Source organism: Gouania willdenowi, chromosome 22 (genome assembly GCF_900634775.1).
Source record: "Gouania willdenowi chromosome 22, fGouWil2.1, whole genome shotgun sequence".
Lineage (NCBI taxonomy): Eukaryota > Metazoa > Chordata > Actinopteri > Blenniiformes > Gobiesocidae > Gouania > Gouania willdenowi.
This window is the reverse complement of record NC_041065.1, coordinates 17,407,299-17,422,984: the sequence shown is the minus strand read 5'-3', so window position 1 is coordinate 17,422,984 and position 15,686 is coordinate 17,407,299. Positions and strand designations below refer to the sequence as shown.

Sequence of the window (15,686 nt, the reverse complement as noted above, 5' to 3'; positions counted from 1 at the left end):
GTAATTTTTTTTTCATGTTTTGCATTGTTAAATTGTTATTTAATGGGTTTTTGGGTTCATTCTGTGTGTTTCTGTTTCGTATGTCTAGTTTCATTTTGTGTATTTTTCTGTTTTATTGTGTGTTTTTGGGGTCATTGTGTGCATTTGTTTGGGATCACACTTAATTAAACTCAGAATGATCCCTGCTCTATTGTATATTTTTAGGATTTTTTTTTTAAAAGCACCAAGAGCAGCAAAACTGACTTTTTCTTGTTTTTGTAATTATTATTATTAATTTTTTGTACATTTCATCACATCAGCTACTGCTTAACTTCAAACATATAACACCTAATCTATGGGATGTAATTAGGAAAGATAGAAATAAAAACAATAAAAGCACACCTTTGTAAATGTGCTACTTCTAAACTAAATCTGCAACTGGAATGGAAGTTTTCTGCAGGAATAATGTTGTCACAACGTGAGATTTAAAGATTAATAATTACACAATTATCAAACCTCTCACTGTATTTAGCAGGAGGTGTGGGCCACACACATAGAGCATGTTTGAAAGCAGAATAACTCATAAAAACTGTGGAAAGGAATGGGAGTCAAAGGGAAATGAAGTAAACTTGCGTTGAATATGAGGCAGTGTGATATGGACTCACCCTCACTCGTTCCATCTGCGTCCTGAAAGGGTAGAGCAGCTCAAACAGGATCAAGCCCAGTGAGTAAATGTCCACTTTGTGAGAGTACGAGTTCCCAGAAAGCTGCAGGAGCAAAAAGGAACCGACAAATCAAACATAGCCCAAAAACAACAGGTCTGAAAAAATTATTTCATATTGAAAATAGATTAAAAATGTGAGCTCCTTCCTGTACGGATCCTGTTCTACTAAAGCGGTACGCTAAGTTCAGCATAAACAAAACGTGTTGGAAATCTTGTATTCAGTTTTAGACATAGGTTTAAAATCAAGGACAGAGAGAGTTTGGTGGTGGTTCCTCACCTGCTCGGGGCTCATGTACAGCTTGGTGCCCACCTGGCCTGTGTGGCGGGTGAGGAGCGGCGCCGGTGTGAGGACACATGGCTCCTCTTCGTCTTCCTCCTGGTCCATGGCGGTCACCAGGCCGAAGTCTCCCACCTTCACCACGTCGTCCAAGGTGAAGAAGATGTTGGAGGGCTGAGAGACCGACAATCATCACAAGTTATCTCCAACGCAGACAGGGTACAGCTTTTAATTTGAAAAGTAAACTTCAACAGTTCACAATTACAAAGACGAAAAGAGCATCTATGAAACAAATCATCATCACTCCACCTTTAAATCGCCACACAAACACTTTTTTTCCATAAAAAAAGGCCAAATAGTTTTTAGAATTAACTGGTTTTTGTGTTTCTTGGAGTGTTGAAACATCTTTAGATCATTCCATCGTGTGTGCATGTGTGTGTGTGTGTGTGTGTGTTTACCTTGAGGTCCCTGTGCATGAGGCCCTTGCTGTGCAGGAAGTCCACAGCCTCTGTGATCTGCAGGAAGATGTCCAGACACTGGTTGTGCTTTCTCTGCTCGGGGAGGCATCGCTTTGCCATCCAGTCCTTCAGGTTCTCCTTCCGACAGAGCTGCATCTGGATGTACAGGTACACCTGGAGACAAAGGCACATTTACACTTCAAATTAGGTCACCTATCAGCCAATTATTACCTATTAATCAAGTTTTTTTTAATCAGCCCGATAAGACAATTTGAACCAATAAGTCTATAGTAACATCACCCAGGATATTTACACTTGGACTTTGTAGATCCAGCTCTGCTGCGTGCTAAACTGGCTTCTACTGGTTTTTGTTAGAAATTAATGGCAACAAACTTAATGAATGAAAAAAAGAAAACATTTCCTTTTTTTCTTTTTTCAACAACTGCATTTTGCTTGTTTATGGATGACAAAAGATTCACTCTCTGATTTGTTTTGTGCAAAATACATTTGGGAGTTGTATTTTTTCATTTTTCACTGATCATTTTCAAATCTTTATTTATTCTTGATGTTGGATGTTGAGGTTGTTCTCATTAACAATGTCATTAACAAATACTATTAAAAAAAATAAAATAAACAGCACAGAAAAATACAAGTAAATCATTGGTAACAGGAATACGTAATCAGATGTTGCCAATAACATCAGTAGAAACTAGAAGGAATTCCTTGTTTATGCGTCACTATTGATTGATTTAATTCACAACCAGCTGTGAACCAGATCCATCACTGACAAATTCATCTTTCAAAGCAGCTCTGGTGTCATGGGTGGTAAAACTAGGACACCTCTGAGTGATTATTTGTCTTAAAAGTATACTGTTAAATTAACTAAAGCAGTGATTGTTGACTCACCTTGGGGGACGGCTGCACTCGCTGAGTGGGAGGAGTTTTGGGCAGAGACAGTGTGAGGGAGGTTGGTCGCGGAGGGGAGGAGGAGGTGGGTGGGACAGTTTCCTGTCTCCTGGTGTGTGGTGAAGATGAGCTTTGATTCTCTGTGGTCGTGCTGCCGTTGATGGCGCTCGACCTGGAGTCAGAGTCTGCCTCGGCATCTCGATCGCAGCCCGAGTCCTCGAACACAATGTCAAAGGAGGACGAGGTGCAGTCGCTGGGTCCTCGACGGGAGCACAGCTCGAAGGAGTGTGGGGTGTCGGATGCATCCACGTCGGCCTGGCTGTCTCGCTCCGACATCAGGCTGTCGTGTCCAGGCAGGGGGTGAAAGTAGAGACCTCCGTTGTCCCCGCTGGAGCCTGCGGTGCTGCCGGCGCCGCTGAACAGCAACGACTGTGTGTCCACCGACGCCTCCAGGGCACCTTTAGTTCCACGGGAGGGAGACACCGAGCTGGACACCGGCACTTTGACAGAGAGCGCCTCCATGTGGTCGACGATGCTCATTGGCCAGTCAACGGTACTGAAAGGGAAAGTGAGAATAGTCAGAATGAGTGCTGAATAAGGTCAGTGATTAGACCAAGAAGACTCTTCTGTCCCCAGGACTATAAAGTCCCCAGGATACACACAGCTGCTTTCTCCTATGCTACTCTATGGAAATGCATCCAAAACCATCTCCAACCATGAACTCTTATCCTTGTATGAATTCAAGACTTTTACATTGCAAATGAACAGAGATGAATGTGAACCTGCTGCTCTTAGCTGTAAATGTGATGGCATGTTTTATTTTTGTTTTATGCACAAATGCTTTTAATTCCTGTGGCACCAGTTCAGCCTTTTGGTCAGAGTTTCAATCTGAAAGAACATCCAGGTGAAATAAAGGTTGAATTAAAATACATTAAACTAAATAATTCCATTAAAAAGTTCATAATGCATAATTATGTTAAGTTAAAAGCTTTTTCTTTGGCTAGTTTGTTCCCGGTATTCCCAGTGATATCAGAATGAAGTAAAAACACTTCTAGCTACCCGTCTCTGTGACTCCACATCCCACAATGCAATGCGCAAAAGTGACAATTTAGACCTTTTACTTTTCTTTCAAGCAAATCATATTTGATTTAATGATCATTGAGGCCTACACCAGGGTTTTATCGAATAAAACCAATTATCATGACGAGAAGGTTCAATTTTCAAGCCAATTTTCAAACATCTGGAGAAAAAAACATTAGGATATTCTACGATAAGGAGTAAAATGTATGTCAAAAAAGGGGAAATGCGGCTCTTATTATTTGTGATTGAAACAAGGATCAGTTTCCACCTGCTGAGGATACGAATGACGTATGTGCGTGTGTGCGTGTGTGTAGTTGTTGTTATTCTCAGAAAGAGCTGCTTTTGTTGCAGACTTGGATAAAATCATACCAAGGCCGACTTAGCCTCGTCAACTTTCTGAGCCCCAGAGGATCACAGGTTTATGAAGTCGGGCTCACCTGGTGTCTTTCAGCCACCGCTGATCCATCTCCTCCTGCCAGCCCTCGGGGGGGCTCTCCTGCCAGGCATTAAAGTAGCGGATTATCCCCGGATGCTCCAGCTTCGCCAAGGCCTTCACCTCTCGCATCACTTTCTCACGGGCCAGCTCCCTGAATCACAAGAGAGGAGGTGTTAGAGAGCAGCTGAGCTTTAGGCTGTGCTTACAGTATATTTACATTCTAAACACCAGGGTTTGCTTTCCTCACACTTGTGTCTTCACTCATCCTAGGTTCGTTAGAAACGTTCAGGTAGGTAAAGGCCATTTTTGAGGCATCCTATTTTCAAACAGGGCATGATGTCCTCCAAACATAGTGCATCAGAGGGTGGACACCAGTATTATTTTTGTCAACCAAAATAATGAATACATTTGCTCATCATACATAACAAAATGTTTGTTACAAAACATGTGGACATAAACAACTAAAACAGAATCTATTAAGGATAAAGGTGACTAAAATGTTATGAAAACTAATATAAAATTTTGTTTAACCCATTGACATAATTTCACGTCATTTCAAATCCATACGCTCAGTGCCATTGACGTAATATTACGTCATTTACGTTTTTTCACGAAGATTACTAGAATACACCCTGGCGGAGGTCCCGCATCAATATCTAAACTGTGCCCTGAAGGTGGCAGTAGAGCACCTTTGGATGAGAGATTAGCCACTGATGCGACCATTAGCTAAGGAGGAAGAAGCAAGGAAGAGGGCAATAAAGGCGCTAAAGAGTGATATTGTGAAGTATCCTGCAGCTCACAGCACCACATACCAACACAGAACATGTGTGGACCTGAGTGAATTATTGATTATGCTGCAATCACGAGATTAAACATCAACTACAACAAACAGTTAATCTCTGTGTGTCGGGAAGAAGAAGAATTTTACATCTGTGTGATTGATATTGGAATGAACTTGGAGGAATGCCAAAATACAGTGAAAAATCAATTCAACTCTGACAAAGATAGCAAAATAATAATAATTTTGCCATCAAAAGCCTGGTCTCAGTGTTATTTTTGTAGTTTTTAGTAGGGTTAGGGTTAAAAAAAATGCTTCAATGTCACTAATAGGTTTTTTCAGAAAAAGCCATTTTTCTCAGCTTTTTGTCACAAACTGGCGATTTGTGTGAAACTTGCCTCTATTCAACTGCAGATTACAGAAGAACGAAACAAGCTAGAAACAAAATTCTTTTTTCTGAAAGTAGAGACTTTAATCCTTCAGAATCTGGTGTCAGATTTCAGATTGTCATTGTACAAAATATTCTGTGGGTCTTTAAAAATCAGTCAAAATGCTCAAAAGCGGCTGGCACTGAGGGAAGTAGAAATTCTGAAAATGGCTGGCACTGAATAAGTTAAACACTAAAACTTAACACTGGTGAAGAGTCATACTTCCAAAAGAGTGGTTCATGTAGCCTCCACATCTAATATTTGACCTTTTTCCTACAGCTGTTTACGTTACTCAGTGAAGAAGACCTAAAGAGGAAGACAGGGAGGGTCTACCTGTTGGGTAGGCGGATTCTTTTGATGGCGTAGTCGCAGTCGTCCACTTTATTGCGGGCCTCAAAGACGACGCCAAAGCCCCCACGGCCAAGACACTGCACCGGCTTAAAGTCTGTCAGGTACCTACGGAGACACAATTCAGTCACGGCAGAGCAAAGATAAAACATCAATATCAGTCTGTGTCCAGTGGTTGGAATGGACTCCATTATTAGTCAGAGCCCTGACAAATTAAGCTGCTCAAGCCTAATGGGTGGTCAAATGTAGCTTTGAGCTGGCACGTTACCAAGGTAACATACATCCTAGCAGTCACACTGATTAATTGACTAGCAGGATAATGAAAATTTATTCAACCACTTTTCTATTGCCTTTACTTGTAACTTTCCTACATTTAAAGCAGTTTTATCAGTCAACCTGTACTTTTATTTTTAAAGGGATATCGTATAAAGCTGACAATAATCTACACTTTGTCAAAGCATGCTGTTAAGTGTTTATCCACGATTTTTACTATTTTAGTAGGTCTCTGGCATTTTCCTCATCAAAAAAAAACAAACTGTAAAAAATGCAGCCTATCTTGCATGGCCTCCAAAACAATCACACAAATTTATGAAAAAAGAACACAAAAATACACAACAGCAAAAATACATAAATTGGCAACAAAAATACACAAAATGACAAAACAAATATACACAAAATGACTCCAAAAATACACTAAATCAAATAAAATGACATAGAAATACACAAATTGGCCCCAAAAAACACAAAATCACAACAAAATGCTTACAAAATGTAAAGTACAATTAAAGTAAAATTGCTACTTATGTGCAACTTTGTTATAATTCTATGTTTTCTCCTTGTGTTTTATTGTAGTTTTTAGATTTACATATATTTTACATTTTTATTGCATATTTAGGTTCAATGAAAGGTTTGTGATTTCATAGAAACATTCCAGCCATACAGGCACACTTGTTTACAGTATTACACAATAGTAAGTTCCAAACATGATCACAGGGAAGCTGTTTTTGTTCTCTAGAACAGGCTGAATATTCCTGACTCATGCCTCAGATTTAGTTTTCTCCTCAGCAGAAGTCATTGGCATGGAACGCAGCAGCAGCAGCATTGGGGGACAGTGATGAGTGGGAAGTTTATCTTTTTGGTATGGATTAAAAGTAAAGCATGAAACATCCAAACATCATCAGTCAGACTGCAGAGGGCCACTGGCGGCTCATAAATTACTTCACTGATCAGGAATAGGGTGTCCACAACAAAAACAACAACAATAACTTGTGCTTGCAGTGACGCACAGATGCTCTGACCCTGTGGCATATGCTGGGTGGGGGCTGTAGGGATCCAGGGCATTTTTCATTAGATGCCAAAACAGCCGAGTTACCCAATCACACACCACTGAGACTCATGTCTGCCATCACTGCAGGAAGACCGCTGGTCACCATGGCAACAGAGCTAAATCTGTGGCTACACCTTGAATAGGTGCATCTGCCACAAGTGCGAGGATAACAATGCTGAGCTCCAGGGGAGTTCTAAGTGTAGTAGAGGTTTACCTGGAGACGTATTCACTGGGACGGCTTTCCAACGCCAGCAGCTCTTTGGACTCCTCCACCTCAAGGTCAAACTTGCTGTCTGTCTGGCACTGCGTCTCAGACTCCTTTCGTTGCTTTGATGGACAGATAGAGGACAGCGTGGAGACACATTAGAATAGAGCTAAGATGTAGAATTCTCAACAGAAATTAAACATATCATGGAAAGGGTAAGTGACACAGAAATCAGTCTGAATAGAAACTTCTTGACCTTCTTCTTTAAGAAAAATAAAAAAAAGAGTGATAAAAGTGCCAAGTCATGTGTTTTGGTCTCATACTTCCTTTCATATCTGTTCTAACATGTGTCAGCAAGCTCCTGAACACTCTATTTGACTAAATACTTGGTTTTGGTTTAATTGTAAGACACACATTTATTGTAGAAATGCAACCAATTGGGAGGCATGTGTTATTTTGAAATATTCTCATATGAGACCAATTTCACAAGCTTAAATTGAAATTAATTAATATTTCCATGTAGGCCTTGCAATTATCTCTCATACCACTATGGGTTATAATAATCCTGGTTGGGTATTACAGTACTTTGCAAAAAAATAGAGGTATAGAAAAAGAGATAAGATGAAATGTTGTTAAAACATTAATATGATACGAACATTTTTTGTAGTATAGCAGACAGTATGCTACACTAAGATAGCTAAAAAGAAAACAATTCTAAATTTGAACAAGCAAAGACAAGACAAATAAAGCAAAGTCAAACTAAGATAAGATTAGATGAAATAAGATAGGACAAGATAAGCTATAATAAAAAATAAAGTGTAAGATCAAATAAACAAAGGAAATATATGATAAGATAAGGTAAATTAATATAAGCTAAGCCAAAATAAGTTATGGTAAAATAAATAAATAAATAAATAAAAGAATGAGTAAATGGTATGAAATAAAGCTAACATTTTTAGTATTTGTTTGCTTGGTTTAATTTATTTCATCCCTGCCTGTCTTTTGGTTTCTAAATGACATTGAACATGTTTTTATATATATATATATATGTATATATACAGGAGCTGGTCATAAAATTAGAATATCATGAAAAAGTAGATATATTTCAGTTATTCCATTCAAAAAGTGAAACATGTATATTATATTCATTTATTACACACAGACTGATATATTTCAAATGTTTATTTCTTTTAGTTTTGATGATTAGAACTGACAACTAATGAAAATCCCAAATTCAGTATCTCAGAAAATTAGAATATTACTTAAGACAATACAAAAAAAGATTTCTAGAAATGTTGGCCATCTGAAAAGTATGAACATGTACATGTAAATATGAACATATACAGCACTCAATACTTAGTCGAGGCTCCTTTTGCCTGAATTACTGCAGCAATGCGGCGTGGCATAGAGTCGATCAGTCTGTGGTACTGCTCAGGTGTTATGAGAGCCCAGGTTTGCTGTGATAGTGGCCTTCAGCTCTTCTGCATTGTTGGGTCTGGCATCTCACATCTTCCTCTTCACAATACAACATAGATTTTCTATGGGATTAAGGTCAAGCAAGTTTGCTGGCAAATCAAGAACAGGGATACCATGGTCCTTAAACCAGGTACTGGTAGCTTTGGCACTGTGTGCAGGTGCCAAGTATTGTTGGAAAATTAAATCTGCATCTCCATAAAGTTGGTCAGCAGCAGAAAGCATGAAGTACTCAAAAACTTCCTGGTAGACGGCTGCGTTAACCTTGGATCTAATTAAACACTTTGGACCAACACCAGCACATGACATGGTACCCCAAACCATCACTGACTGAATTTTTACACTCGACCTCAAGCAAAATGGATTCTGTGCCTCTCCTCTCTTCCTCCAGACTCTGGGATCTTGATTTCCAAAGGACATGTAAAATATACTTTCATCAGAGAACATAACTTTGGACCACTCAGCAGCAGTCCAGTCCTTTTTGTCTTTAGCCCAGACGAGACGCTTCTGATGCTGTCTCTTGTTCAAGAGTGGCTTGACACAAGGAATGCGACAGCTGAAACCCATGTCTTGCATACGTCTTTGCGTGGTGGTTCTTGAAGCACTGACTCCAGCTGCAGTCCAGTCTTTGTGAATCTCCCCCACATTTTTAAATGTGTTGTGTTTCACAATCCTCTCCAGTGCGGGTTATCCCTATTGCTTGTACAATTTTTTCTACCACATCTTTTCCTTCCCTTCGCCTCTCTATTAATGTGCTTGGGCAGAGAGCTCTGTGAACAGCCAGTCTCTTTAGCCATGACCTTTTGTGTGTAGCCCTCCTTGTGCAAGGTGTCAGTGGTCATCTTTGGACAACTGTCAGGTCAGCAGTCTTCCTTATGATTGTGTAGCCTACAGAACTAGACTGGAGACCATTTAAAGGCCTTTGCAGGTGTTTTGAGTTAATTAGCTGTCTTCAATATTGAACCTCTCCACAATAATCAATTTTTTTGAGATACTCAATTTGGGGTTTTCATTAGTTGTCAGTTATAACCATCAACATTAAAAGAAAAACACTTGAAATATGTCAGTCTGTGTGAAATAAATGTATACATTATACAAGTTTCACTTTTTGAATGGAATTACTGAAGTAAATCAACTTTTTCCATGATATTCTAATTTTATGACCAGCACCTGTATGTATGTATGTATATATATATAGATATACAGAATGAAATTAAGACAGAATCAATGTTGGGTCTTTAATCCAACTTGCTGATTGCTGACTACTAGTCTGATGTGCAGTGGTGTCCTGCTGTTTATCTCTAGTCTTATGGTCTTACCCTGACGTAGGCCACGGGTGCAGGAGGGTGAAAGAACTTGCGGACGATGTAGGTGGTGGTGGCGATGCATAAGATGATGGTGCCTACAATCTCCTTCCACCATGGCAGCAGCAGCACTGGGTCCTTCCGACGACGACTTTCTTTCCCTGCCCCGTTCTCGTTGATCAAGCTGACAGCACTATCACGCTTTTCACGGTAATGCTTACCATACAGGAAGTAGTAGCCATTGTCTATGGCAGGGAAGAAAAAATAACAATTGTACACGTATAATAGAGTATAAAAATAATAACGCTCTAATATGTTGTTAGCAGCTTCCTACCGTATGGATACTGTAGGATGGATAAGGCTCCATTGCTGTATTCATCATGGGAGTATTTGTCATTATTCAGACATTTGTCAAACTCATCTGAGCCGACCAGTGCCGGAGTCCGAGATGGAGAATCTGTAACAAGGACAAAATGAAGAAACTCTTTGATCTGCCGAAGGACTCATCAAAATGGAAAAACAATCACAGAGGAGTCCTTTACTTTGAAGAATCAAAAGGCCAAAGCTTTAGGCTACACAGAGTTAAAAGATCTAATATCTTTTTTTAGGAGTGGGTTAACCTTTTGTAGTTAAAACTACAATCATTCTGTCCATGTGGTCACAAATTGTATAAGAATTAGACACAGCATCTGAAGAGAAGGCTTACGTATTAAAGGCTTCCACTTGACAGTGGGGAGGGGGATGATATCTTTCTCCGATGTGATGGCTTTAGAGGGGAATTTTTCTGTAATCCTCACTGAGGATTGGAGGTAGAGTTGCCCCTGGAACATTCCTACAAGAGCAACACAAAGGCATTACCCTGCAGTGCACTAATAGGGTCTGAGTATACAAAGAAGACAAGGAGCAAAGTGATAGTTAAGACTGACTTCTGCTAGCTGAGGTTTGCTAAATTATGCATCCTTCCATTAGAAATATAAAGGATTATGTGAGACCCAACAGCCAATCACAGATCAAAGTGCTTGTAAATACAACAGTGTATATACGAGGTAATACAACTGCTGGTAAATGCTTTGCTGCTGAAGTAATGAATGGACATAGATCGTTGGCCTTACCCAGGTAAACACTGGACTCGGCAGTTTGCCGGGCCCCCTTTGAGTCATCCTCTCCATCTTCATCGTCACTTGCAGATTGGTTGCTGTCGTCAAACAGGCTGATTGGTGTCACTTTCCCGCCGCCCACCAGCCAGGCTGAGGCGATTGGTGTGCAAAACTACACAACACAGCGGAAACAGACCACACCTTATTGACCTGAACACTGATGGCACACCAAGCCTTACAAAGGTCACTCATTTCCTGCATCTCACCTGATGCTCCCACACCAGCTGTCCATTGGAATCAGGGCTGAAGGCGATCACCTTCCAATCAGGGACGGACACTTTGATGACGAGGTCTGAGAGTTGTTTTTGGTTTGGTTGCTTGTCTGTCTGCTCCCTGTCCGTCGGCTCATCTGCGATAACTCGCTGAGTCTGCTTCCAGCCATGCCTGCTCATTAATTTACCTTCCAGGAAGTTAAGTCCAGATTTGATCTCCGGGACTAGTTTCAGCTCAAAGTTTCCGACGCTGAAGTTCCACCTTAGGTCAGACATGAAAATATATGTGCAACTTAAGAAACCTGCTCAGACGTCTTAGGAAAGAAAGCTGATGACCAAATCTATATTTTTTTTAGAGAAATGTTTTTCAACAAGTTTGCCGTCAGGACTCATGAATTTATGTTAAAATGTAAACTGCCACCAGAATCAAGGAAAATATTCAAATTCTAAATGTCTTTTAATAAAAAGATGCCACATTTGAACCTAATACGACAGAGGTTTTGATTTTTAAATGATGTTGTTGTGACGTATGTAGAAGCTTTTTAAGTGTGTTTCTGGTGTAACATAGAGAATAGCTGCTTCAGATATACAAGCTAACAGATAATAAATCAGTTCACGGACTCACTTCTCCATCCCTGATCGAGGCCTAACGGCTCTGACAGTTTTCTGAGTCCTTTGCAGCAGCAGCACGTCTTCAGCTTCCGTCTCCTCCTCCCGCCATTGACTGCAGCCGCCCGTCGAGCAGATGTACCGAATCTGAGGAGAGACGATCAAAGACACGATAAGCCATCATTTCACAGTATGTGAGTCAACATCCAACAAGCGTCATATTTGGTTTACGGACCTTGCCACTGTAGGCTCCCAGGCCGTAGGTGGTGAGGGACTTTCCCCCGACCAGGACTGTGTCGTCCCCAATGCGGTAGGAAGACTCCAGCAGGGACTCCACACTGAAAGGCACTGCCTCCATGCTTTCCCTGTCCCGGTTCCACTGGAACAAGGCACCATCCAGGGAGGGGATGACCATCTTATTGCCAACCTAAAAAAAACAAGAATTTTTTTCAAAACATGGTTGCCTGAAAGGAGATGATTTACTATTTCTAAAACAAACTAACAAAACATTAATATTAACATAGCATTTGAACTGCATAAATAATTTATCACCTATTTAATTCAGCCCAAATGACTTTCTGAAAATCATCCTCCTCAAAAAAACATAATGAACTAACCAATCTGGTAGATATGGCTCTAAACCCCATAACAGCAAAGTGGTTTCACAGCTTTTTTGTTTGAACTGACAATATGAAATATCGTAGAAAAAAAAGATGCTATACATTACCGTTAATACACATGTTAAGCTCAAAGCTTACAACACAAAACAATTAGAGAAGGTTTGAAAAACTAAAATAAATCCCAACCATTTCTAGGACTAAACCTGAAACGTAAAGCAGTAATTAACAGGACTGGTGAAAATAAGCAAAAATAAATAATGAATGAATGAAATAATGAATAAAGTAATCCAATACTTGAGCATGTGACATTGAAAAATGAGGAGACTAAACAACAATCGGCTTTCATAGCTTTATGATTGAAAGTGCCAGGCTCAAGGTAAGAGAACTCCACACAACATCCTGGCCATCAGCGCTACATCCTAATTTGAATGGAGTCGAGATTAAAGTTTAGATTAAACAACTTAAACTTTACACTTTTGAAATATTCTGATCATATAATCAATGGATAAAATGTCTTCCAAGTAAGTGTGAGCTGTTTAAAGCAATGATACCCAACCAGGGGTACGTGTAGCTCTACAGGTACTAATGAGTAATTTAACAAGACCGTTTCTGACTCTGTACTTCTGCTCTTTCTTAAAGCCTAATTTAAGACAGGTTAACAAATTCCTCAAAAAATAAAAAAGCATAATTGTTTGGTTATTGTTTTGTTTTTCCACACAAACATTTGCCCACACGTGCAGCACAGAGTGACACATGACGCCACTCTGCAGCAGCTTCAGCGATTATTCGGGACCATTACACAACTGCTTAATTAACCTAAATCTTTGTGAAAGTGTGCTTATGTACTGTATGCATCTGTCACACAGCAAACTGACCCTAATCCTGACTTATCTTTCACAGGTTTAACTTCTAAGAAGACACTGGTTTAATCAGAGCATATTGGGTATGTGTGGGTGGAACCTGAGAGGCAATTCCTTAGATAATAAGTTCAAAATTACATGTAAAGCATGAAAAAAGGACATGTTAAGCAGCAACAACCAGATTATTTGTCATTGTGATGCTAGACAGGTGGTGTTGGTGTGGAGGTGAATGTATGAGTTACATTATTCGTGTGCGATCATAAAAAGATGTCGTAATAGCTTGGAAGTGGATTCACAAACACAAAGTGAATCACTGGAGAGCTCAGCCAACAGGAGTGATGTCATCTTTTCAGTGGGAGGGGCTAAGAGTTTGGAGGAGAGGATAAAATTAGCAAGTGATTGGAGGAGGGGTTAATGATCTGACCATCACATCACATCACGTCAGGCTTGAGAGGCAAAAAGAATGTAAGCTGTGAATGAGTCATTCTGCTCCTGATGCCTTAATAATCCAACCCTGATTACAAACACCAGTTAACCTTCAGTCAGCGCTCTGTCTCACCAACATACAGCATGAAAAGGACTGTATTAAATTTCAGGATTGGCTATGCTACCCCAATCCAAATACACAAAATATATGTATTCAAATTAATCGAATACAACTTTACTTCTTGATTCATGAAATTAAATAATGCATATTTGTCATTACATTGGATGATGGATTAGGGCTAAGCAAAAAAAAATTGATTGAATCGATTTATCAAATTTGTAGATTAAAATTATTTTTATTTTGCAAACTACAGTTAAATATATATATATATATATATATATATATTTTTTTTTTTTTTTTAATTTAATTTTATTTATTTTTTTCCCACCAGTTTTTTCAGACTTTTTTTGCGTTCCGTCCTTGTGGGTTACTGTAACGCGATGTACATTTGTTTACCCTTAGAGTAGACTATATGTGCCGCAGGAATGTTTAATTTTTTTATTCACACTATGCTGAGATGCTAAGGGAAGAGTTTATTATGTTTTTATTTGTAATGTTATATGTCATAGAATATGTAGTTATCTGATTTCTTAATCAGAAAATTGAAGCTACTGTGAAGTTGCTGTTGCACTTTTGCTTAAACATGGGTTAAAGCTTGAAATTGTTGAATGACAGAGCCTCATTTACTTTTTATTTTGGGATTGTTCTATGCATTTTAACTCTTGAGGACAATCACAGCAATAAAGTTGCACTTTTGACAACATATCTGATGTCTGCAGTCAAAAACAAAGTAAAAAAAAATTAGAAATTGAATCGAAACTTGATTTTTTTCTTTAAAGAAAGTTTTTTTTTGGCAAAATCGTACAGCCCTATGATGAATCTTAAAGATAACATTTTTATACTTTTGTTACAAGTATTTACATTAAAAATAACACTTTTGTTTTCTTTTTCAAAAAAGCAATCTGAAAGTGATTTTCTGAACCGTTTTATTGCTTGAAATACAATTGATGGGGAGCAGCCATTATTGGCCTAATGTCACGTAGAGCGATTATTTTGTCTATCTGCGGACCAGTAATGAAGTGCAGTCAAGTGATGGAGAGATTAAATTACCGCAACATCAAAATTATTTTTTATTCTTTGAAAACCTTATCCTTTTTTTTGCGGCCAGTAGCAAATGGTCCACAGCCCAGTGGTTGGGGACCACGTAGGTAGAGATGTCGATATAGGAGCAGTGTTTTGCATTAGCTCAAAAAAAAACAAAAAAAAAAAAACAGTTTGAATTTATTACTACAGCCAACGCAAGAATGTAGAGCTGCATTATTCACAAACAGGACATAGAGATAGAGACAGAGGGCATAATCTAGTGATTCCGAGTGATTGTTAGGGCTCCTTCTGGAGGTACAGTAAACAAAGCTAATCTCAGTGTAAAGATCATGAGAATGATCCACACCTGCTTGTCCTTATTCTTGGCATTTGTCTGCTTTCCAGTGAGAAATGCTAAATGCGCTAACACCCTAACTTAAAATAAAGATTTCCAGGTATGCCTCAAACCTCCCCATTGTAGTTACACTTATAGCGTTGGCATGTGATTAAGAATGGCTACAGGGAGAAAACTGATTGAGGAAGAAATGATTGTTTAACAGGATTTGCCAACCCTGTCTACACTATCTGTGCTCGCGGTGCATCAAAGCAAATTAAAGGTGCCCTTTGATGTTGATTAATTGTGTGTAATCCACAGTCCGCCCCCATTTCTGCTGTGTTTCAGCCTTTGTCTGTTTGTATAAACAGCTTTTTAACCTAGTTTTTTTTTAAAAGACTATCTCAGAATTGTCAATTGCTCCCTCCTTTGAGCTGAAGCAAACAAACAAGACATTAACTAACTTGTTTTGCTAAAACATTCATGGTGGTTCTTCGCAAGAAACATTGCCTTCTTTGTGGCCCATCATGAAACTCGGAACGAGCATTTATAATCAATTAGCAGTACGGTTCATTCTAGTGGAACCTCTTCTCTCCCTTCG

The 15,686-nt window shown here is 39.2% G+C and overlaps 1 protein-coding gene across 1 annotated transcript in view; it reads right to left on the bottom strand.

Annotated features, from left to right (window-relative positions):
* Window positions 1-15,686, bottom strand: part of eif2ak3 (eukaryotic translation initiation factor 2-alpha kinase 3) — a 37,397-nt gene that overhangs the window by 3,609 nt on the left and 18,102 nt on the right. Inside the window, exons 3-16 of the mRNA XM_028438698.1 lie at window positions 11,937-12,128; window positions 11,718-11,848; window positions 11,087-11,354; window positions 10,836-10,992; window positions 10,430-10,555; window positions 10,058-10,180; window positions 9,739-9,968; window positions 6,956-7,068; window positions 5,400-5,522; window positions 3,862-4,011; window positions 2,345-2,900; window positions 1,439-1,612; window positions 981-1,154; window positions 645-746 (exon numbers count right to left, since the gene is read on the bottom strand). Of these exons, the coding sequence (XP_028294499.1) occupies window positions 645-746; window positions 981-1,154; window positions 1,439-1,612; window positions 2,345-2,900; window positions 3,862-4,011; window positions 5,400-5,522; window positions 6,956-7,068; window positions 9,739-9,968; window positions 10,058-10,180; window positions 10,430-10,555; window positions 10,836-10,992; window positions 11,087-11,354; window positions 11,718-11,848; window positions 11,937-12,128 (2,619 nt within the window). The remainder of the gene's footprint in view (window positions 1-644; window positions 747-980; window positions 1,155-1,438; window positions 1,613-2,344; window positions 2,901-3,861; window positions 4,012-5,399; window positions 5,523-6,955; window positions 7,069-9,738; window positions 9,969-10,057; window positions 10,181-10,429; window positions 10,556-10,835; window positions 10,993-11,086; window positions 11,355-11,717; window positions 11,849-11,936; window positions 12,129-15,686) is intronic.